The sequence below is a fragment of the Zootoca vivipara genome, chromosome 7, assembly GCF_963506605.1.
Source record: "Zootoca vivipara chromosome 7, rZooViv1.1, whole genome shotgun sequence".
NCBI lineage: Eukaryota > Metazoa > Chordata > Lepidosauria > Squamata > Lacertidae > Zootoca > Zootoca vivipara.
The window spans coordinates 38,853,363-38,878,617 of record NC_083282.1 but is presented as its reverse complement, the minus strand read 5'-3'; the positions used below and the strand labels follow the sequence as shown (position 1 = coordinate 38,878,617).

The following is a 25,255-nucleotide window of genomic DNA, read 5'->3' as shown; positions in this document are numbered from 1 at the left end:
CCCAATGTCAAGGAAATCCAAATTCCACTTTGGGTTGCTTTCCTTCCGGTCTTTAAAGTTCTGAATAGCATGAATGTCATGCTAAGTACTCTCAACAATCTTATGGCTTCCTGTCTGGCCTCTTATTCCTGTTGTTGTAACTCTCCCTGACCAAACTGAAAGGAGCCATTCTGAGCTGACACCTTTCAAAATTAATTTTAACACCCCCTAAAAAACACAAAAACCCCACTAGTAGATTTCGGTGAATGAGGCACTTCTCTGCTCCCTGAGCAGCAAATGCCATTTCAACAAAAAATCTGTCTGTCTGAGAGAGTGTGGTGTAGCAATTACACTGTTTGACTATAACAGGGCACAAACTGGTTCAAATCTCCACTCAGCCATGAACCTTATTGGGCCAGTGAGTATCTCTCATTCCACGATGACTCACATGGTTGTTGTGAGGGTTGTATTGGCATGAGGAGAACCATATACACCAAGAAAAGGAAAAGAAAAGAAGGACTACTTCATGAACCTAGGCATAGGGCATATTCTTTGAGCCACAAAAAAGATAACAGGAGCTTACTTCTAAGAGAGCGGCCAGTTCAGCTATGTTTGGTCTTTCTGCCAATAGGCTTTTCAGCATTGATTCTATAGCCTCTAAGGTCTGCTTGTACAGTGCCTGAGAAGGAGAAAAAAGTTGCATAATATATTACTATAACATTACATGTCCCGCTGCCTTGTGGGGCATCTTCGGGAGAGGGAAAGGCTAAAGAGTAAACTCTACACAAATCCGGAGTGGAGTCCCTAAGATGGCTGGATGGCACCTTGTATGCCTCCTTCCAGGAACTCCTGCAGCCATGCTGGTGCCAAATGTATTGCTCTGCTTTCCTTTGGACCACTGCAAAAGCAACATGGGAGGCAGCAGTTAAAAGATACCGGTCTCTGCGGTCACAGCAGGCGCTGCGATTCTCCAGCAGTTTGACTTCACCCCTGGAGGTGCACTCCATTGTCTCTCAAGACAGGTGGATGCCAACAGTGTCCATGAACTGACATGACTAATAAAGCTGTGATTCAAAAGCGAGTGTAGCTCTCCCCCCTATTACAATGCATAGGGGTTGCATAATAGTGAACAACATGCTCAGTGTATTTCGTCCTACTTTTGCCCAAGGATGGATTAAGATGGTGGGGGGCCCTGGTGCAGTTCCCAAAATAGGGTCCCCTTCTTCCTAAAAAAGGAATGCATGAAGTAAGGTACCACAGAAAAGTTTTGTGATATCTTAAAGATTAACATGTTTATAATGGCATAAGCTTTCTTGAACTACACACAAAAACCCTCTTTCACACTCTCAGCAAACTGCAGGCATCCCCCCCTTTTTTTACAAACCTTGATATACAAAAAGAAAGTACGCTTAACTCATTGTTTTTGCTCACTTTCTGCTCTGGGCCAGTCACCAACCCAGCCTTACCTAGCTCACACGGTCATTGTGAAGATATAGGACAGGGGTCAGCAACCTTTTTCAGCCGTGGGCCAGTCCACCATCCCTCAGACCATGTGGTGGGACGGACTATTTTTTGGGGGGGGGGATGAACGAATTCCTATGCCCCACAAATAACCCAGAGATGCATTTTAAATAAAAGCACGCATTCTACTCATGTAAAAACACCAGGCAGACCTCACAAATAACCCAGAGATGTATTTTAAATAAAAGGACACATTCTAGTTATGTAAAAACACACTGATTCCTGGACTGTCCGTGGGCTGGATTGAGAAGGCGATTGGGCCGCATCCGGCCCACGGGCCTTAGGTTGCCTACCCCTGATATAGGAAGTATAAAATGGCTTCAAAAGGGAACTTAGTGCTTCGATCATCAACATCAAATTTGCATTCTGATGTTGTATCTTTGTTCCACATAGGGTCATGTTTTTGTGCACCCTCTTCCCCAAATCAGTATAGTTCTTTCTCTTTCCTTTTTAAACATTGTAGATTCAAACAGTGAGATGTTATCATTCGAGCACGTACCCTCTCCACAGTAAATTGGTCATGAGAAATCTATGTCCCTCCAGACTGGACTCAAAATCTCCCCAGCCCCAGTTAGAATGGCCAAAGGCAAGGAATGACATGAGCTACAATCCAGCAAGCGACATCTGGAGGGACATAGTCCCCCCCCCAACACCTGCAACGAAGTGAGAAAATACCTGTACGGGAACTTCTTCATTGCTCTGACTTTGTAAGGTGTCCAGCGAGGGCAAGGCAAAGACGCTGGCAATGCAGGTGCTGAGCAGCTTCTCTTTAGGCCAATGAGAAAGCTCCATTTGGCTGAGGAATGGCGGTTGGGGGAGAAGAAACAGAGCATTCAATGTGCATTACAATTCTTCCTTATGGAAGTGGCGAGGTCTGCAGTTCAGAGTACTGAGGGGGGGAAATAAACCATGTCTGAGCTGTGTAGTGCCTACTGGAATGGGCAGGCTACAAAGGGGTAGCCACTGACTAGAATCTGGTGTGGGTATGCCTACCTTGAGCCCATGGCTCTGACTGGAATTCAGAACTACCAGGGTCAAGATCAGAGGACTCCAGGCTCACCAATGTAGGTCACATGATTCGTCAGTAGTGCAATAAAGCAAGACAATCCATTCCATATCAACGGACCTGAGACCGGTTTGGCTTTTCTATGTGGTTTGTTTCAAATAATTCCACAGATGATGATGATGATAATGATGATATTCTTTATACCCCACCCATCTGGCTGGGTTACCCCAGCCTGAGGCAGTCTCTTCCGGATGGCATTATTCAACTCTATCCTTAGCACTTTTCTTCTGAGCTTTGCTTCAACATTTGGGTCAGGGAGGATGTTGGGTTGTAGATCCGACATACCTTAGGTCCTGAATGAGAAGCATCCCCTGACAGCGCAAAGCTGTGGAGTGCGAGTCGATGCTGTCCAGAGGCAGGTCTAAAATCTGTGCCTGCGAAAGAGCAGCAGCAAATTCTGTGAGGAAGAACTGTTCAAGTGTCTGCTCTGTTCACCAAAGTTGCTGCTACAGCTGCACTAATGTGTGATTTTCCCCCTGCTGGTCAAACATATTTTACACCAATTGTACAAGGTATTAAATACACAAATAAAGGATCTGCATTGCATCTGACTCACCATTGTTTGCTCGACCAGCTGCAATTTCTGATTCCCATGCCGATAGTTTTGATTACCATTCCCACTCATTTTTGAATCGAATTCCTGGGAACGCATATGAGACTAGCAAGAAAAGGGTGGAAGATTTTAATAGCACTTTCACATATGACCGTATTTGTTCAGAACCAGTTTCCTGAGCCAGTGCATCATAAGATGTGAAAGGAGGGCAATAGAATGTTTAATGGCAATAGTCATTCTGCTGATTGCCTTCCACACAGAGAACACGCATTGAACATCAAGCCAGGAAGGTAAAGGTAAAGGACCCCTAGACAGTTAAGTCCAGTCAAAGGTGACTCTGGGGTTGCGGCACTCATTTCGCTTTCAGGCTGAGAGAGCCGGCATTTGTCGACAGACAGCTTTCCGGGTCATGTGGCCAGCATGACTAAACCACTTCTGGCGCAATGGAACATCATGACAGAAGCCAGAGCGCACGGAAATGCCGTTTACCTTCCTGCTGCAGTGGTACCTATTTATCTACTTGCACTGGCATGCTTTTGAACTGCTAGGTTGGCAGGAGCTCTGACAGAGCAATGGGAGCTCCCTCCCCCCCGGGAATTCAAACCACCACCCTTCCAATCAGCAAGCCCAAGAGGCTCAGTGGTTTAGACCACAGCGCCACCTGCGTCCCCATCCAGCCAGTACTGGGACGCGGGAAGGGAGCAATACCTTTTTCATGGAAAGCTGTTTACTAAGACTTTGAACATAATTGGAAATCAATACCATCTCTGCTTCCTCTATTTCCTTCACTCACAATCAGTTTAACCTTCCCTTAGTCTTCCCTGCACAATGTGCAAGAAAGTAACTCCCATAGTTATACAAGGGCCAGGTTGTCTGAATGGGAAAAAGGAAGACTAAGTTCTAAGAGCTCATGTCACCATAGTAAAAAAAAAAAGAGAGAGGAAGATTTTTATTTTGCAGGACTTTGAAGTCAGCAAATTATCTATGAGCTAACATGGAAGGTGAGTCCGTGACTGGGATGTGCCCATGAGAAGAGGGACCCTCATTATAGTGGTATAGTCTGATCTCCTCCATTAGCACCTTACCCCAAATTGAAAATATCTACTATTTGCCAAAACTGTATGCCTTCCAAAATTGAGCTCTTGCACTGAAATAAGTTCTGAAGCTATCTAATATTAAGGTTCAGGTATATGCAGAATATTGCAAATGTGTATTTACTGTCGAGAGGGAAGTGCAATGTTAGAGTTAGCAGAGTATTAGGAACATGTTCCTACCATTTTATTATGGTCATCAGAGACTAGCTGTTTTTCCTTTTCCGTTCTTTTTGCGTCATACAGCGTCATCCCATAGGCATAGCTGGAGGTTAGTGAAGCTGTTACAAATAAAAAGTAAATGGAACTGAGGTTGGTGCGGAAATGTCTCCTGGTACTGTTACTCTAACATAGGGGTGGATAACCTTTGGCCTCCTAGATGTTGCTGAACTACACCTGCCATCATCCTTGGTCATTGGCCCTGCTTGCTAGAGCTGGGAGTTGTAGTTCAGCAACATCTTGGGGGCCAAAGGGTTCCCACCCCTGCTGTCGGGGTGCGTGGTAATAAGCCGAGGTTTACTAAGACTTGTGCAAAAATCTCCTTCCTCCAAACATGGCTCTTTTGTTCATTTCTAATCTTGAGCCATTTATTTGGGACTCTTTCTTTGAAACTCAACGGTAGGTCACCAGGAAGTTAAAACATAGTTTTGTGGTGCAAATTAAGACTTACAGCTGAGGAAGGGTTCTCATCATATGCAAGTAGAAATCCTCCAGTTGCAATCTTCATCTAACTTCATCTAACCATAGTGAGAGCTATGGGGTTTTGGTATCTATCTATCATCTACTTACTTACATTATTTCCATTCCACTTAATATATACTGTATAAAATATCTCACTCACAATTCTTTCTCCAGTCTCTGCCTCTTCTTCTGCAATTGCTTTAGTAGACTGGTAAAAATCTATCTATCTAATTTTGGCACAATGGCAAAATCAGAGCTGAAAAGGACAGATACTTCACACAGGCCCTGTCTGGTTTAAAGCTGTTTGGTCAAGTACTTAGGAAGTTACCTTATAGTGAATCTGGCTATTGGTTCATCTAGCTCAGTACTTGATTACAATTTTTCATACTGGTGCTTGGTGGGCATCAGTGAGGGTGTATAAGTTCTGCCTGGTGGTTTAAAGTAGTAAAAGATCTACCGTTGCACCTCTGTTTTATTTTACCACATCATTTTAAAACTCGTCATCTTACTTTGGAATTGTCCGTGGCAATAAAAAGTGGGTAAGAAATTATTTAAATAAACTTAACCGAACTGGGTGATATCCAATGTGAGGAATCATCAGAGTAGATTCCACGGACTTGATTCCAGTGGGTCTACTCTGAGTGTCACTTAGCTGGGTAGCATCCACTGACTTGCAGTGGCTTCCCAAGGTCTTTTGGATGTTACGGTTCCCTAAAGATAACCATGGATCAATGCCCCCTTCATGGATCAATGCCTTGTCGTGGCGAAGGGGCTTGAATAACTCAGAGAAGCTATGAGCTATGCCATGCAGGGCCACCCAAGATGGACAGGTCATAGTGGAGAGTTTTGACTAAACGTGATCCACCTGGAGAAGGAACTGGCAAGCCACTCCAGTATCCCTGCCAAGAAAACTCCATGGACAAAGAAAACAGGCATATAAAAGTTATGACGCTGGAAGATGAGCCCCTCAGGTCGGAAGGCGTCCAACATGCTACTGAGGAAGAGCGGAGGACAAGTACAAGTAGATTCAGAGCTGATGAAGCGGCTGGGCCAAAGCCGAAAGGACGCTCAGTTGCGGATATGCCTGGAAGCGAAAGGAAAGTCCGATGCTGTAAAGAAAAATATTGCATAGGAACCTGGAATGTAAGAACCATGAGTGGAGGTAAGCTGGATGTGGTCAAAAATGAGATGACAAGAATAAATATCGACATCTTGGGCATCAGTGAACTAAAATGGAAGGGAATGGGCGAATTCAGTTCGGGTGACTATCATATCTACTACTGTGGGCAAGAATCCTGTAGCAGAAATGGAGTGGCCCTCATAGTCAACAAAAGAGTGGCAAAAGCTGTAATGGGATGCAATCTCAAAAATGACAGAATGATCTCGATACGAATCCAAGGCAGACCTTTTAACATCACAGTAATCCAAGTTTATGCACCAACTACCGGTGCTGAAGAAAGTGAAATTGACCAATTCTATGAAGACCTACAACAACTTCTAGAAATGACACCAAAGAAGGATGTTCTTCTCATTACAGGGGATTGGAATGCTAAAGTAGGGAATCAAGAGATAAAAGGAACAACTGGCAAGTTTGGCCTTGGAGTTCAAAATGAAGCAGGGCAAAGGCTAATAGAGTTCTGTCAAGAGAACAAGCTGGTCATCACAAACACTCTCTTCCAACAACACAAGAGACGACTCTACACATGGATATCACCAAATGGGCAGCATCGAAATCAGATTGATTATATTCTCTGCAGCCAAAGATGGAGAAGCTCTATACAGTCAGCAAAAACAAGACCTGGAGCTGACTGTAACTCAGATCATCAGCTTCTTATAGCAAAATTCCAGCTTAAACTGAAGAAAGTAGGAAAAACCACTGGGCCAGTAAGATACAATCTGAATCAAATCCCTTATGAATACACAGTGGAAGTGAGGAACAGGTTTAAGGATTTAGATTTGGTGGACAGAGTGCCTGAAGAACTATGGATGGAGGCTCGTAACATTATACAGGAGGCAGCAACGAAAACCATCCCAAGGAAAAGGAAATGCAAGAAAGCAAAATGGCTATCCAACGAGGCCTTACAAATAGCAGAGGAGAGGAGGCAAGCAAAATGCAAGGGAGATAGGGAAAGATACAGGAAACTGAATGCAGATTTCCAAAAAACAGCAAGGAGAGACAAGAGGGTCTTCTTAAATGAGCAATGCAAAGAAATAGAGGAAAACAATAGAATGGGGAAAACCAGAGATCTGTTCAAGAAAATTGGAGATATGAAAGGAACATTTCGTACAAAGATTACCATAATCAAGGACAAAAGTGGTAAGGACCTAACAGAAGCAGAAGACATCAAGAAGAGGTGGCAAGAATACACAGAGGAATTATACCAGAAAGATATGGAGGTCTCATACACCCCAGGTAGTGTGGTTGCTGACCTTGAGCCAGACATCTTGGAGAGTGAAGTCAAATGGGCCTTAGAAAGCATTGCTAATAACAAGGCCAGTGGAAGTGATGATATTCCAGCTGAACTATTTAAAATTTTAAAAGATGATGCTGTTAAGGTGCTACACCCAATATGCCAGCAAGTTTGGAAAACTCAGCAATGGCCAGAGGATTGGAGAAGATCAGTCTACATCCCAATTCCAAAGAAGGGCAGTGCCAAAGAATGCTCCAACTACCGCACAATTGCGCTCATTTCACACGCTAGCAAGGTTATGCTTAAAATTCTACAAGGCAGGCTTAGGCAGTATGTGGACCGAGAACTCCCAGAAGTGCAAGCTGGATTTCGAAAGGGCAGAGGAACCAGAGACCAAATAGCAAACATGCGCTGGATTATGGAGAAAGCTAGAGAGTTCCAGAAAAACGTCTACTTCTGCTTCATTGACTATGCCAAAGCCTTTGACTGTGTCGACCACAGCAAACTATGGCAAGTTCTTAAAGAAATGGGAGTGCCTGATCACCTCATCTGTCTCCTGAGAAATCTCTATGTGGGACAAGAAGCTACAGTTAGAACTGGATATGGAACAACTGATTGGTTCAAAATTGGGAAAGGAGTACGACAAGGTTGTATATTGTCTCCCTGCTTATTTAACTTATATGCAGAATTCATCATGCGAAAGGCTGGACTAGATGAATCCCAAGCCGGAATTAAGATTGCCGGAAGAAATATCAACAACCTCAGATATGCAGATGACACAACCTTGATGGCAGAAAGCGAGGAGGAATTAAAGAACCTTTTAATGAGGGTGAAAGAGGAGAGCGCAAAATATGGTCTGAAGCTCAACATCAAAAAAACCAAGATCATGGCCACTGGTCCCATCACCTCCTGGCAAATAGAAGGGGAAGAAATGGAGGCAGTGAGAGATTTTACTTTCTTGGGCTCCTTGATCACTGCAGATGGTGACAGCAGTCACGAAATTAAAAGACGCCTGCTTCTTGGGAGAAAAGCAATGACAAACCTAGACAGCATCTTAAAAAGCAGAGACATCACTTTGCCGACAAAGGTCCGTATAGTTAAAGCTATGGTTTTCCCAGTAGTGATGTATGGAAGTGAGAGCTGGACCATAAAGAAGGCTGATCGTCGAAGAATTGATGCTTTTGAATTATGGTGCTGGAGGAGACTCTTGAGAGTCCCATGGACTGCTAGAAGATCAAACCTATCCATTCTTAAGGAAATCAGCCCTGAGTGCTCCCTGGAAGGACAGATCGTGAAGCTGAGGCTCCAATACTTTGGCCACCTCATGAGAAGAGAAGAATCCTTGGAAAAGACCCTGATGTTGGGAAAGATTGAGGGCACTAGGAGAAGGGGACGACAGAGGACAAGATGGTTGGACAGTGTTCTCGAAGCTACGAACATGAGTTTGACCAAACTGCGGGAGGCAGTGCAAGACAGGAGTGCCTGGCGTGCTATGGTCCATGGGGTCACGAAGAGTCGGACACGACTAAACGACTAAACAACAACAACAAAGATAACCATTTATAAGCATCAACCTAGGCAACTAAGGTTCAAGCTTGTGCATCGTCAGACGCACATTGGGGAGTGAGCTAAAAGATTTGAGTTTTAGTATTTATGCCTTATATATTGTACTTAGTTCTTCACTCTACATATTTACTCTCCAAACCCTAGAGGTCATTTGTCTTCACCTTCAGAAATTGCATCTGGCAGGCAGTTTTCCAACAGTAGGGGATTCCTGGATAATTCTCTCTTTGTCGTCAGGGGACACTGTTGAGTTGTTTGGACTTCAGCTGACTCTTCATTCTCAGCTTTTTTTATTTCTTTTTCCATCTCTGGGATCACAGGGAGTTTTTGTTTGTTTGTTTGTTAATTACCAGAAGAGCAACTGATTCTTCACCAGCTAGAAAAAGACTGATGGTATTGTCCTTCCCTCGTTCATTCACAAAGATGTATAGTAAGGTCCATTTTGAAAATCCTGAACCATAGCTTGTCTTCTCCAGACTTAGGCGTTCCAGTCTTGAAGACCGATGTTTACAACATGAGCAGTGTTCCTGTATGAGGGTCAGGAATTTAGAATATCAGTGATGCCTCACTGGTGAACTTCAAATATTTTGCCTTGCAGATTTTCGGCTGGCTTTGGTCCTCCTGCTGTTCCATTGCTGTGAGATGGCTTAAGCTATGCTTTAGTTTTGTGTCACCTGAACCCGGGCTCAGAGTTTCTCTTGCTCCAGACAAACTACATGCAGCAAATAAGGTTTGTCTCCAGTTTATAGCTCAAGGTTTTTCTGGAGGAAACAATTCATGAGCCCAAACTCAGGCAACATGCTAAGCCAAAGCATGGCTTACTCACAGCAGGACTGGTGGATGAACAAAGCGGCCTCAATCTGGCAGCTTCCACACTCATGCATACACATCAAACCATGGGTTGACTTACATGTAAACTAGGGCATGTAGGGTGGTGGTGGAATCAAGCCTTCACATTGTGATTAGAGTTGAAGTCTGTTCAATGCCCTATTAAAAACAAAGCAACTGTATTGGAGAAGACCCCGACAGCCAGACTCTCTTCTGAGCTGATTGGTAGAGTGTTCTGTGTACATACAGAAGCTACCAGCTTTTATACAGATGGCGATGTTATCACCACTTGATTAATGAGAGATCACAAGATATTAGCTGAAAAGAAAAGAAGAAAAATGGGAAAACAGCATTGGTGGTTAAAAACCCTTCACCTTTTAAACTTTATGCTGACTTTATGCTTGTTTTACACTCTAACCAAAGACATGGAATTCAGATAGAAAATGGCTCAAGCCTACGCAGTCAAAGATCCTTGCAGAACCCAGACCTATACATATTTGTTCCATAAGAGTCCCTTTAAGAGAAGAAAATATAAAAGACAGTCTAGTATCTTTGTAAAAAGAAAAGTTGATTTTGATACGAAATGTTTGGAAAGCATTAAGTCAGCACTGGGAATGTGAAAATCAATATGCCTTGTGGTTGGAATCGCAGCTAAAGAACCTCTGACAGATGATTATCTCTCTTGAAATACCTCTATGGAAGGACATTCCACCACCTTTCGAGAAAGCCTGTTCACTGCTGAACAGCTCTTACCATTGGAAATTTCTTCCAAATGCTTCATCAGAATCTTGCCATTTGAATCCACTTGTTCAGGTCCCATGCTCTGGAACAGCAGAAAACAATTTCGCTCCATCTTCCATGCGACAGCCCTTAAGACATTTGAAGCTGGCTATCATATCAGTTCTCCTCTCCTCCAGGCTAAACATATCCAATTCCCTCAACTGTCCCTCATATGACTTGGTTTCCAGACACTTTATCATACTGGTCACCCTTCTCTGCAGACCATCTAGCTTGTCAATATTCTTCTTGAACTGTGGTGCCCAGAACTGGACACTGGACTCCAGGTAGGATCTGACCAAGGCAGAATAGAATGGTACTATTACTTCTCTTGATCTGGGCAGTATACATCTTTTATACTCAGGCTCAGCTGATCCCTACAGAAAGCTCATACACTTGCTTATTTGTTGGTGAGCACTCACAGCCGTTTGCTCGTTTCAGATTCCTTTTCCTCTGATGGATAAAAGGGCTTACTAGTCAATGTCACAATGGAGATGTTTGTGTCATCATTCAAGCCAACAGTGCTGGTTGTATAGTATCTAAGATTCTGAACATGGTTGTAGAATAATACTTGCTGTCTTGAGCACTGCCCTTTCCTTGGCCCTGTCTTGTATCCCTTAGCAGTATGCTATTGTTTTGGGTAAGGAATCATCCCTACTTCCATCTCTCGGTTTCTTGGGATTCGCATAGAAATAATCCATAATTAAACATGCCAAACAGATTTGTTACATTTATATTTAGGGTCTCTGAAACATGGGACTGGAAATCAGTAGAATTGCCAAGGCGACCTAGTCATGTACTTTGCCGAGTAAATAAATGATGCTGAAACATTTGTGGGTACTGAGGAACTGATGGACTCAACCATAGAGACCCACTTGAGCAAATCAGAAAAAGAAATAAATACACTTGCTTACTTGTTGGTGAATGCTCCCAGCTGTTTGCTGGTTTCACATTCCTTTTCCTCTGATGGAAGAAAGGGCTTACTAGTCAATGTCACAATGGAGAGGTTTGTGTCATCATTCAAGCCAACACTGCTGGTTGCATTGTATCTAAGATCCTGGGTAAGGGAGTTGAACATGGTTGTAGAATAATACTTGCTGTCTTGAGCCCTGTCCTTTCCTTGGCCCTGTCTTGTATCCTTTAGCACTACACTATTGTTTGGGGTAAGAGAACCATCCTTACTTCCACCTCTCAGTTATTTATTCTGTCAAAGAGGATGATTCTGAAGGAGCTCTCCACCTTTACTGGTCCAGGGAGGAGGGTAGTTCCCCCACCAAAAAATTTATCCCAGTCACAGGAACAGAGTGGGGAGGAAGCAACCTGATACTTCATTCTCACTTCACCAGAAGCACACCAGCAAGAGTAACCACAACCCCAGATGAAACCAGAGTCATTATCACAGGAGATGCTGGCTTTGTGCAATGGCTGCTTTTGCTTACATGCTGATCTTCAAGCAGGCCAACCCAATCCATATTTATTTGGGAATAACTTCCACTGAATTCAGTGGGGCTTCCACCCAAAATTAGTGGGCACAGGACTTCCTTTGCAATAATTCTACGCACAGGGAACCATGCCTGGTACGCCAGATTTGTAGAAAGGCACAGCAAACACCCGGGGGAGCCAGAGCCTGGGTTACATCCTGGTCCAAAGTGGGTCACAGCAACAGCACTATCACCACACAAGTATCTGGTAAAGAGAGAGAGAGAGAAATGGGTTCCCCAATGCATTTTTGGGTTAAAGGAGAGTCCTGGATTTCAAATGGTTGAAAACTACTCTCCTAAGTGATCAGTTTGCAGCTGGTTTGAGATTTGTACAATTTGACAACAATGATGCTCTAAGCAGACTGAAGCTAAATCCCGCAGAATAGGATTTATTGTAAGGCTTTTCTTCCCAAGAAAATGTGTGAGAGATGGTAGAAAGGGAGGTGGGAAAGAGAAATGACCAATAATGGTAATATCCCTACCAGATATCTAAGTTAAATGGTTATGTATTTTAATGGTATTTCAGAGTACTCAGAGCACTCCACCCATGTAGTTCTTGTTTGATGTAACAAACTATGTTTTTACATTACATTACAGTACATGAACAAGTCCAGGGATGGGGAATGTGTGATTCTTCAATTGTTGAACTCCCATCAGCCCCAGGCAACGTGACTAGGCCTTCTCAGAGGCCTGGGGAGGCTCATAGACACCTTCCTGCTTTTGAGGCCCCATAATAATAAACGCAGTCATGGAAATATGACAAAATGCAAAAACAAAATGAGGTATGTGGGTGGGGGAGGAAATAAGACATAATTTGATTTTTAAAGAATACTTTTCCAGTCTCTTTTGTGCAAATACACTTATTCTTGAGGGAAAATCCTGCTTTCATGCAATGTCACAGTAGACATTTAGCATGTGGCAAAATCTGCATCACTTAACAAAAAAGTATTGTCTTTTATCAAATCTCTTTTTCTTTTGCTTAAATTTGCAGCTCTAAACTGAGTGTGTTGCAATTTGATCTGCTGCACATAAAAACAAGTTGCAAAACTTAACAAGTGTCTATATTTGAGGTCCACTTTAAGCTTGAGGCCCCAGGCTAAATTACCTTTCTCCAACTGGCCCTGAAATGGCAAAGGGTGAGGGAAGATGGGAAGTGTAAGCCAACACCTTCTAAAGGGCCACAGGCTTTCCAGTCCTAGCTTACAGTGCAATCCTAAACATAGCTATTTAGTAGCAAATCCTATTTAATTCAATGGAACTTACCGTATTTCCAGTTAGGTGGGGCTAGGATTGCAGCCTTACTCTCTTAGCCATGCTCAGTGCTCACAACTGCTTTATTACTGGGGAAAAGTTACAGGTGTGTGGGAAGGTCATATTTAAAGCAAAACAATATTCAAACTTATCTGTACCGTATATCTTTTAATTATGTAAGTGAAATGCTTGTGAATACTGAAAATTCAGATTACAGTACATGATCTTAAAGAGGGGAAGAACAGCAGCAGCCTATTTGGCAATCAGGTGTCAGGACTTCAGAATAGCCAATTTAATTGGCTCACTCAGAAGCTCAGCATTAACCAGGTTCCATCAATTTTGTTGTTTGGAATTTGTTTTCCATACTTAGAAATCCAACCCTATAGTCAGAAGAGGAAAATTTACTTTTAATCAACATGCAGATGGGGGGGTTTCTACTTTAAAAGGCATTATTTTTCTTTAAATAAAAAATAAAAAACGTTTACAAAGACAAACTTTGTATATTTTTTCTTAGCAAAGTCCCTCTCAAACCCTTCCAGGAAGTATTTGGCTAGTATAATCGAGACCCACTAGTACGTAAGCAGCAACTCAGTCTTTGAATTCATGTAGCAGATGATCAGATGGGACAGATCCAGTTATGTACTCAGACCATGAGGGTCCCTCACACAGAGGCAAAGCGCATCTAAGAGAAACTAGTGGTGGGGATTTGCCTTTTGTTTCCATAACCACAGTTGCACTGGCAAACATTATTGCAAACTTTCTTTTTACCTTAAGGCTTAATCACATCCAGCTTCATGCTGCTGTCCCCAAAATAACTGTCAAACAGGACACTATTATTATTTTGCATAACAAATATTGTCAGCCTACAGTTCCCATCACTCCTGGCCATTGCTCATGCTGGCTGGAGATAATGGAAGGTGCAGCCAACATCATCTGGAGGGCTACAGGATCCTCACCTTTGCAGAAGATCCCAATTGTACAGATGGAACTCTGTGCTGTTGAAATCAAAGGGCAACCAAGTTTGCAAGTGAGGCTTTGGCATATAGGCAGCACCATATCTGCCTTCACAGCAATCCTTGGGAAAGAAGATACAAATAAAAATAATTCCCATAGACTCTCACAGTCATATGCTTAAGATGGCAGAGGGGAAACACTGACATTTCAATATTCAAAAGCCACATATCCAGTATTTAGGGAGTTTGCACTTTACTCAGCAAGTTAACAATGGCTTCTTTGGTAAGGAACAAAGTCTCATTAGTATTTTGATTGCATACTTCAAATAGAGAAGGCTCGTCCAAAACCTTCTTGCCACCTATTATAACATAGGGGTACCCAAGCTTATTCGCATCTTTTAATCTTTTACCAATGGTGAATTGTGTCCGGTCATCCAGCACTATCTCCTCCTTAAGCCGAGGGGCTGCTTCAACAATACAGTCATATAAATCCTCCAGGAGCATTGCCCCTTTCTCCTCCTTGCTACCTTTCTTTGGGGGAATAAGACAGACTTGGTATGGTGCAATGAGGCTTGGCCACCGAATGGCGTCCTCCGTAGAAAGCACCTCAATGGAGGCTGCAAGAATCCGAGTCACACCCAGCCCATAGCAGCCCATTTCAGCCGCAATATGCTTATTTTCTGCAGTGCGGACAGTAGCGTTAAAAACAGAGGAGTATTTTGTGCCCAAGAAGAAGGTATGGCCAACTTCAATCCCTTTGTACTCAGCTAGTTTTCCTTTGCAAACTGGGCAATTCTTCTCATCTGGGTTTATCGTTTCCTCATTGGCTGCAAAGTCACAGCCTGTGCACATCATCAACCGGTCCTCACCAATGTCAGCGGGGAGCTGGAATTCATGAGACATTGTCCCGCCAATGCTTCCTGTAGCTGCTTGGACTTTCACAAACCGAAGGCCTAAGTTGTTGAATATGTTGCAGTAAGCGTTGCACACAAGGGCATAGGTCTGGAGGGCAGCTTCCTTGGAGGTATCAAAGGTGTACATATCCTTCATATAAAATTCTCTGCCACGCAGCAACCCAAAGCGTGGTTTTGGCTCATCTCGAAACTTTCTTGTTACCTGGTACAGCAAGAGGGGAAGCTGTTTGTAAGACAAGTGGCCTTGGGAAGCAATTAGGTCTGTGATGGCCTCTTCGTGAGTAGGTCCTAGGCAGTATTCTTGGCTGTGCCTGTCTGCCAGACGTAATAGTTCACTGCCCATGAGTTCCCACCTTCCACTGGCTCTCCAGAGCTCTGCTGAGCTCAATGCAGGCATGTTCACTTTCTGACCCCCTATAGCCTGCATTTCTCGGTCTATCACTTTGATGAGCTTCTCCAGTGCTCGGACAGTGTAGGGCATATAGTGGAAGCAGCCAGGACTGGCTGGGTAGATAAGTCCTGCTAGTAACATCAGTCTCTGACTTTTACATGTCAGTTCACCCGGTTTGCTGGTTTGCTGTGATGCTATGCTATCCTCCCGCAGATTCATTGACTGGAAGTGCTGGGATACACACTTTTGTCTTGCATGAAGATCACAATAAAACCTGCAACATTGTTGCTGCTTTTGGCACCAGCTGATCCAATTTTTCAAAGCAGGAAGAATCGTTTTCCCTCTTCTGAGAAGCCCATCCATTTTGAGACTCACAGATGAAGCTTCTCTTTCAAATCTGCAGGCAGAGAGAGAAAATAAAAGCAACTCATTTCACATAAACAGATGCACATTTTATATCTAGCTGAAAGAGATTCCCCACATATTTTAGCTACTGTGAGAGCTGAATGCATTGAACACAGCCTGTTTGGCTCAACATGGGGCTGAATGGTTCTAGCTGATTCAGTTAATTGGCAAAGAAATGAGGAGTTTCTAGAAGAATGTGCTTCCCGCAACTGCCTCAAATAATGTTTAAGACCTGCTTCATCACCTTCAAAATGTACCGTGTTTCTCCGAAAATAAGACACTGTCTTATATTTATTTTTCCTCAAAAATACACACTATGGCTTATTTTCAGGGGATGTCTTATTTTTTTTATTAAGTATGGCACAGTTTAACCTACAAGGTTAAACTGTCTATCACTATGGCTTATTTTCGTGGAATGGCTTATATTCCTTGAATGCTTAAAAATCCTGCTATGGCTTATTTTATGGTTATGTCTTATTTTAGGAGAAACAGGGTATGCACAGGCACAAAAATACACATTTGCAATGCTCACACAACAGCTGTACAGCTTCCTCTGCCCCACTTAGGGTACACATCTGTACAGAATAGGCGTAATGGCCCTTCCATTATCCCTGACCCATCGGTCTGGAGCTGGTGGGGCTGCACCCAGGAACACCTGCTGAGCTAGAGTCTTCCTCATCCCTGCTGCAATGCAAGAAGCTGCATGTTTTAATACAAACAATGAGCTAGCTTTTCCTAGTTGCAAAGATAACATTTGAAGAGCCACGAAAAGCAACCAAGTACCTTCACGGTCCAAATGAAGAAGTTGTCCAAATCTGTTATTATGAAAACGCCTCCAGAGACTTTTTGAGGAAGCAGGAAAAGAGAAATATGAATTCCCCTGCGCGCCCCCAATTACACTGCTATTGTAACATTCCCGTCATCTCCATCACGGGGCACCTATCTATATGGTGCCTGCTTTGACATTTCTGCGGAGGAAGAGGAGCGCCGGCGGACTGAACGCAAAGGTGCAAGCATTTCCTCGGGGGGAAGTCCCGGCCGAGCACAGCAGGGCTTCCTTCCGAGTAAAGAAACAAAAGCACTGGGTTTGCACGAACCTGGCTGAACTGGAAGCGCAGCCGAGTCAAGTCTCATACGGAGCAGCCCCTTGAGAAGAAAAGCGACAAACTTTCCAGCTCTTGCAGCGCCCGTGGCAGAAACCACGCGGCGGCTGGACTGGGGGTGCAACACAGTATACAGAAGCTGCGCATGCGCAGCAGCGATGCCCCGTCCTTTTCGGAACGGAGCCGGAACCATAGAGTTGAAGGAAACGAAGAAGAAAGAGCGACGCTCTTTCTCTCCCCTCCGTCTCGGGCGTCTCTCCCCTCCGTCTCGGGCGTACAGATGAAGTCCGCCAATAACCATGACGATTCAGGTTCAGGCAGCCTCACGTGACACGTGAAGAGGCCTTGGTTGAATAGCATCCCGACTCTTTAAATGTTCCTCTTTTCAGGCTCCTTGTTGCAGAAGTTTCAGTTTGCCGGCCCAGAGTAATGGGAATAGATATGAATTAATGTAATAAAATTACTAACTAAAAAGGCCAAAGCAGGAAAGGTTTAGAGGCTCCGGTTTGTTTCGGCGCTTTCAATGTGCAAATAGCCCCCAAAGTAACTGGAGGAAGACTCAAGTTAATTTCCTTGTGGGGATTTGCACCACTTCAAATCCCTTATTGGTAAACGGAAATTTGGCAGAAATTTAAGAAAGGCTTTGTCCACTGAGCCACACCCACACTCACCCTACACAAAGCAAAATATAGCTTAAATTTGTGTGCTTGAGGAAGAATGACAGGAGATATGGAAAATTCCAAGAGATGCTGCTCTCCTTTTATTAGGTGGATTCATTGGGGAAGGCTGCTCCCCTTAGGCAACCGTTTGAGAGAACAGGCTATTCCCCATCCTCCAGCCTAAATGAAGCCCACCCAGCACTGTATCTAGTGCTGAAATATTATGTTCTGGGGGAAGTTCTCGGAATGAGTGGCTAAATCAGTCCCTGCCTGGAAATTTATGATCAAAAACAGGTGTGGGTAACCTTTGGCCTCCCTGTGTTGCTGAATTACAACCTTCACCAGCCACAGCAAGCTGATCCAATGGCCAGGGGTGGTGGAAGTTGAGCAATAGCTGGAGGGCCAAACACCTGTTCTAAAAGACATTGCGCGCAAGGAAAGGGGGGGGAGAAGAGAGGGTGATATTTACTTTTTTGACTGCACTTGGCTGTGCCACATTTATGGTAGTCGCGCTTTTGCAACTTCTAGGCTTGGCTGATGTAGGGTGCTGTGTGTAGAGCTGCCCTTAAGGACAGCTCTGAAGCATCATTTGGTCTAGAAGGCAGCTTTTTACGGGTGGGGAAAATGCATTCCCATATGGCCTGTTTGCATCTGTTGCACTGACTATAACTATGGCTTGAGGCCCAGTCTAGATGCTATCTGTACCAAAGTAAAAATATCGCTCTTTCAGTAGCTTCATGTGATACTTTCAACTCTGGTCCTAAACCTTTTTCTGTGAAAGTCTGTCACTTTCTCCATGCTAATGATTCTTCTACAAAGCTTGCTTCACTGTTAATTGCACAACAGAGTATACAGTTTTCAAAACCATATTGGCCATATATTGTGTGTGTGTGTGTGTGTGTTATCTGATCAGGCATAAGAGCAGTGAGATTCGCCCCCCTCCCCAAAAGTTGAAGACGCCTGGTAGCTGTAGGATAGAGTTAGTTTTGGTAATATGGGAAAGTTTGACTTAATATTTCCTGTTTTCTTCCTTAAGCACCGGATCAGGGCAACAACATGGGGGTAGGAGAAGGGAGTGGTGGGTAGAAAAATTGCCTTTCACTGAGTGGACATTTTCAGACTATCCTAGGGTAATTGTTGCAAATGCAGTCATGTGCGGTCATTAGGATTTTTGTTGTTGTTCCAGTGTGTATCATTTTATATCAATGGGTGCCAACATTTTGGGGCTGTGCTCACATTTGGAATTTTGAAGGAGTGTCATGGGTACCAATCTATGGCTTTTAAACTGTGGTGGGGTTTTGTTTTTATTTGTTACTATGTTATATATTTTTGTGTTTTTATATTGTAAACCAACGTTTACTCATCAGATAAAGGGTGCTATAGAATAACAACAACAACAACAACAACAACAACAACTTGTCAGTGGTGTAGCATGGGGGGGGGGCTACTGAGGAGATTGACCAGGTTGCAAACATTTTTTGGGTGCGTCTCTGCAGCTGCCCCCCTGACTGGAGGCCCTCCCTATCCCCCCGCCCACGTCACCTGAGCAGCATGCTGAGCAGGAGCTGTAGTGAGAATGGGCCCTTGCATCCCTCAGCTGTGTGGTTTCCCCACCAGCAGAGGAGGTGTGTAGACAGGAGTCTTGTGGCAGCAGCAACCCATCCCCAGCACAAGGAAGCGCGCATGCCTGCCCCACCACTGCCGCACAGCTCCCTCTGTGAGCAGCAGTGTGCTGTATGGAGGCGCCAGTTAGGGGGTGCAATATTTGTCTTAGGGGGCACAACACTAGTCTTGCCGTTGGCAGTAGCAACCCACGCTACACCACTGCAATTTGATGAGGCAATGGAGCAAGGGATGATGTAATCTGTTCTTCTTGTTTGCTGCTTGATCACATTTCCAAGAATTTACTTTTACCCTTGTGTTCCCTTAAAGTTCAACCAGGTTTTGAAACACATGTTTCTGGTTCTCAAGTGCATAGCAGCTTGCAGAAAACATCATTGCTGCAAAAGAAGCACTTTCACAATTTATGATACAATTTGCTTCCTTCCCGTATGTGGATGTTATCTTCATTTTGGAAAATCTCCATGTCAAGTTGTATTAGTATTCATAAGGCATTAGGGTAGATGGTTCACATAGTTTTGGTAATATGGGGATGTTTTACTAGTTCCTTCTGTTTCTGTTTCTGTTTTTTGTCCTTCTGTGACAATTCAATTCATCTGGGATTTGTGTATAAAGGCTAAGTCTATTGTAAAAATTTGAAGAGGTAGGATTGTGCAATGGAGCACAGTGATTAAAGTTATCAGAAGGCATCCGCCTGTCTTGAAAGACGATGGAAGAGTGCGCCATTGGGGGTAAAGTCAAACTGTTGGAGAGGTATAGTGCCTGCCATGGCTATAGAGAGCAATATGGGAGAGAGATATTTTATTGCAGAGGATATCTGGCTTCGCTAGTGCAAATGCAATATAGCCTTTTGTCTATCTGTACTCTTCAGTTTATCTGAACAGTAGTACATCAGGGTAGAACCAATTCTGAGAAAGTTTTCTTATTAGTAGGAACACACTAATATTCCAGACCTGTAATCTCTAGAAGAGAAGCTTCTAGTTTTTTATTAAAGGAGATTTTTTAGTAGTTTCTGCAATTCTGTATGGAGGTTATCCCAAAACACTTCAAATTTCTTACACTGCCACCACATGTGGTAGAAAGTGCCTGGTTTTTCTGCAAGAAGCCCACATGATAAGTGAAAATAACCATTGATTCAAGGCAGGTGCAGAAAATGTAAAACATACCTGTCAGGGGGCCTCCCTACAGGGAGCCTCTCCCTGTCATCCTGACCAGCACTTCGCCCAGCGAGAGCGGTAGCAGTGGGTCAGGCGGGGGGGAATGAGGAGGGGAGCAGAATGGAGGGAAGGCTCAGTGAGGTATCAGAGCCCTTGCACCGCCCAAGCCAACTACGGTAGTGGAGGAAGGAAGGCTCAGCGATGTATCAGAGCCCCTGCACTGCCCTAGCCCACAAGTGGAGGAGGGAGCACAGCCGCTTCCGGTGCCCAAATTGAGGCACGCCCCCAAACGCAGGGTGAGAGGGTGGCGTTTCGGGGTGCCCAAGTTATTATGCTGGCCCTGGAGCAGAAGGGCGTCATTGCCGGATTCTGCGAGTGACTAGGAGGTCATGTTTTCTGCTATCTCTGCACTGTAAATAGTATGCACAATAAAACCTGTAAAGACAGAATGGACTGGAGCGTCTTTACTCGGGAGTAGGTGCAACAATCCCCTGACAATACCTAACAACAAAATATAGTGAATTTGGAGGTTTTCATTCTATATTTTCAACAGACAAAACCAAACAGGTGCATACATATTCTTAACTTGGTTTTTTTATATAATTCTAAATAAACTTTTGCTATTATCTCTTTTTCATTAAGTGAAAAATGTGGGGTGGTGGTGGTGATTTTCTTCCAAATGGAAGAGCACATCCTCAGGTTGCTACAATTAAGTTAAATGAATGTATATATCCAAAATAAGGTTATAAGGATATAAGTATCAATATCTGCCACATTAAGTTTTATTATTTTTTTTAATGGCTGGTGGTGAACTAATTATATGAAGAAGTGACTGGAGAAATGTGAGGGCTAATGAGATACTAATGATACCTCTTCGATATGCGCAAACACGCCCAAAAGGAACAGGATGAAGAGGCACATTAACTTAATTTCCTGGCAGGTATTCACACCACTTCAAATCCTTTAATGGTAAATGGAAATTTAAGAAGTGCTTTGTCTGCTGAGTGGTTCTTGACTACGATCCACACACCCCACAATGCAAAATATAGTTTAGATTTGTGTGCTTGAGGAGGAATGACAGAGGATATGCAAAATTCAAGAGATGTAGATTCAGTGGCGAAGGCTGCACCTGCTAGGCAATAATTTGGGAGGACAGGGTACTCCCCACCCTGAATGAAGCCCCAGCACAGGGGAAGCTCTTGGAATGACTTTCAAAGATCAGCCGTTAGGACAGCCCCTGTCTGGATAAAAGACATCACACACAGGGAAAGGAAGGTAAGAAGAGAGGATGGTCTCTACCTTTTTTGACTGTTGTTGCTGTGCTACACATACTCGTGCTTTTGTAACTTCCAGGCTTGGGTAATGCCAGGTGGTCTGTGTGCATCTGCCCTTACGGAAACCTCTGAAGCAGCAGTTGGTGTAGAAGGGAGCTGTGTGCCTTTTTACGGATGGGAAAATGCATTCACACCTACAGTACATAGCTTCTTTGCATCTGTTGCACTGACGATCACTGTGCTTTGGGGCCCATTTAGGTGCTATCTGTGAACTTTAATGCTTTACATGATCTGGGATCCATATAACTAAAGAACTGGCAGTCCTTTTACATGGCTCTGTACCAAAGTAAAAAAGCTTGCTCTTTCAGTAGCTCCATTTGATACTTTCAGTTGGCTTGATGCTTGTCTCTCTGTTGCCAACAACTTTCTGGTTCTAAACCAGAGTCCCCAAACTAAGGCCCGGGGGCCGGATGCGGCCCAATCGCCTTCTAAATCCGGCCCGTGGACGGTTTGGGAATCAGCATGTTTTTACATAAGTAGAATGTGTCCTTTTATTTAAAATGCATCTCTGGGTTATTTGTGGGGCATAGGAATCCGTTCACATTTCCCCCCCAAAATAAAGTCCGCCCCCCCACAAGGTGTGAGGGGCAGTGGACCGGTCCCCTGCTGAAAAAGTTTGTTGACCCCTGTTCTAAACCTTTTCCCACTGAAGTCTGTCACTGTTCTTCACGGTGGTGATTCTTCTCCAAAGCTTGCTTCGCTGTTACTTGCACAATACAGTATACATTTTTCAAAACCTTATCAGCCAATATATTTCAGGTTTGTTCTTTTGTTATCTGATCAGGCATAATAGCAGTTAGGTGTTTTTTTTTCCAAGTTGAGGAAGCCTGGTAGCGGTAGGGTAGAGTTAGTTTTGGTAATATAGGGAAATTTTACTAGTTCCTTCTGTTTCTTCCTCCCTTAAGCACTGGGTGGTTTCCTCAGGGCAACAACATGGGGGTGGGGAAAGGGAGTGGAAGGTAGAAAAATTGACCTTCACTGAGTGGGCATTTTCAGACTATCCCAAGGTACTTGTGGCAAACTCAGTTATGTGCAGTCATTAGGGCTATTGTTGTTTTTGTACCAATGAGCTTCATTTTACATCAAGGGTTGCCAACATTTTTGGGCTCGTAATCACTTTTGAATTTTGAAAGTGTGCCATGGGTATCTCTCTTCCTGATTGCTTCTCCCTTCACCAGTCATTCCCCTTCCCAAAGGCAAGGCTCAGGTTAATTTGTGCTGGTTAACCTTTGGGTACTTAAGCAAACAATGGTTTTTAAACTGTGGTGTGTGTTGGGGTATTATTTTTGTTTGTTACTATGTTATATGTGTAGTATAATATGTTATATATATATAATATATTATTCATGAGTATAGCAAGAGATTTTGAAATAATGTCTGTGGCATAATTAACGTAATTAGTGACATACTGTAATAAATAGCCCCTGAAGATTTGGAGTATGAACCAATGAGCAATAGGCATGTATATTCCTAATAAATCCCGCCTTATATAACATAGTATGAAATTACTATGTCCCAAGTGAATGACCAATAGCTTTGGATAAATGAGGACCAACAACAAAACTCTTGGCTTTCCAAATTCTTCACAGAACTGTTCTGGTCTTTGGACACGAAATTCTTGTTTTCCTTGCTTTTAGACGTTTGTCATGCATGAACAAAAAGGGGTAGGAGTGTGACAATTCAATTCATCAAAGGCTAAGTCTACTGTAAAGATTTGAAGAGGCAGGATTGTGCAGTGGAGCACAGTGATTAAAGTTATCAGAAGGCATCCGCCTGTCTTGAAAGACGATGGAAGAGTGCGCCATTGGGGGTAAAGTCAAACTGTTGGAGAGGTATAGTGCCTGCCATGGCTATAAGGGGGCAATATGGGAGAGAGATATTTTATTGCAGAAGATATCTGGCTTCGCTGGTGCAAATGCAACATGGCGTTTTGTCTATCTGCACTCTTCAGTTTATCTGAACAGTAGTACATCAGGGTAGAACAAATTCTGAGAAAGTTTTCTTATTACAGTGGTACCTCGACTTACGAACGACTTGACAACCGAATTCTTCGACTTACGAGTGGGGCAAATGGCTGCACACTTAAGAATTTCTCGACATCCGAACGGAAACCGCGGGAGTTTTAGATAGGGTTTTTTTGATGTACAAATTTTTAGATGGGGTTGCTTCAACGTACGATTTTTTCAGATTCCAATGCATTTTGGGAAATTTCCTATGGCGTTTTTCAACTAACGAATTTTTCGACCTACAAAGGTGCCTTCGGAACGGATTAAATTCGTAAGTCGAGGCACCACTGTAGTAGGAACACAGTGTTGGGTGTCAACATGGGAGACCCATGTTCAAGTGCAGATTCACCCTGAGTTGCATGGACAATTTTGGCCAGACGGTGCTTCTCAGTTAAATCCACACCACTAGGTTAGGGTGAGGACAAATGAGATATGAATTTGGATTCCCTTTGTCTTTTCCACCTCAGCTACATACACACCACACATTCAGAGCATCCTTCCCAAAGAATCCTAGGAACACTTAACAAACGACATCTCCCAAGATCCTTTGGGAGAGGGAAATGTGCTTCAAATGTTCACTTGAGGATTATTCCACAGAGTCAACTCTACATAGAAGACTAGGGCTGTATACACATAAGGAGCATGCAGCCCCATTCTTCCATGAAGAATGTAAGAATAATAATCCTCAAGTGAACATTTGCAGCAGAATGGCATGTGAAGAAAATGGGAAAATTAAGAAATCAATAAATTGAAACAGCAGATTCACATGAGTGACAATAGTCAATCATTATCTGAAGAAGTGTGCATGCACACAAAAGCTTATACCAGAACAAACTTAGTTGGTCTGTAAGGTGCTACTGGACAATTATTATTATTATTATTATTATTATTATTATTATTATTATTAGAATAGCCAAACGTTTAGCCAGCTATAGAAACATATAATCTCTTTGCGGAAGCAATCTGGCAATACACCCATCTTTGGCATCTCTTTGATTTCTGTTTTGGCCATGATACATTCAGAATAACACGGTATAAAAAACTCTTTTATGAATTCCCTGTGCTACAGTGGTTACAACGAAATAAAAGCCAAAGACAAGCCCAGATTATTTAGTCAGTATAGAGTATACAGAAATGGACAGGACTACACCTAAATCAGTGATTATTTGCATCAAAATTGAATAAAAGTGTGCATGTGTGCAGGGGAAATAGTGATTCGGAAATCTGAAATCAAATATTTCAAAGCAAGAGATAATCCCTAGTAGGTTTCCCTTATGTTCAATGGATGCACAGCACAGGTTCTCAGCATGAGACAGTGATGTTCAAATGGTGACTCAACCCTGTAGATCTTTGACTAAGAATAATTCCTCAAAAGAGTAATGTTTAGACTGCATTGACAGCACAGGGGCAATGGGACCTCTGACAGTGATTGATCCTGCGAATACAATGCATTGCAAACCAACCAGTTTGGCTTTACCCCTGAATTAAAGCATTCTGGCATGAAGGAGATA

The 25,255-nt window shown here is 43.3% G+C and overlaps 1 protein-coding gene across 13 annotated transcripts in view; it reads right to left on the bottom strand.

Annotated features, from left to right (window-relative positions):
• PARS2 (prolyl-tRNA synthetase 2, mitochondrial) overlaps window positions 1–17,101 on the bottom strand; it is a 36,318-nt gene extending 19,217 nt beyond the window's left edge. The window contains exons 1-9 of one of the 13 annotated variants that reach the window (XM_060276879.1): window positions 14,566–14,584; window positions 14,159–14,277; window positions 9,776–12,156; window positions 9,030–9,392; window positions 4,394–4,491; window positions 3,123–3,224; window positions 2,852–2,940; window positions 2,176–2,296; window positions 563–658 (exon numbers count right to left, since the gene is read on the bottom strand). In XM_060276879.1, the coding sequence (XP_060132862.1) occupies window positions 563–658; window positions 2,176–2,296; window positions 2,852–2,940; window positions 3,123–3,224; window positions 4,394–4,491; window positions 9,030–9,171 (648 nt within the window). In that variant the 5' untranslated portion in view covers window positions 9,172–9,392; window positions 9,776–12,156; window positions 14,159–14,277; window positions 14,566–14,584. Of the gene's footprint in view, window positions 1–562; window positions 659–2,175; window positions 2,297–2,851; window positions 2,941–3,122; window positions 3,225–4,393; window positions 4,492–9,029; window positions 12,157–13,350; window positions 15,858–16,648 lie in introns of those variants that run through there. The other 12 variants (XM_060276881.1, XM_060276882.1, XM_060276883.1 and 9 more) reach the window with 12 other exon arrangements.
• Between the last annotated feature and the right edge of the window lie 8,154 nt (window positions 17,102–25,255).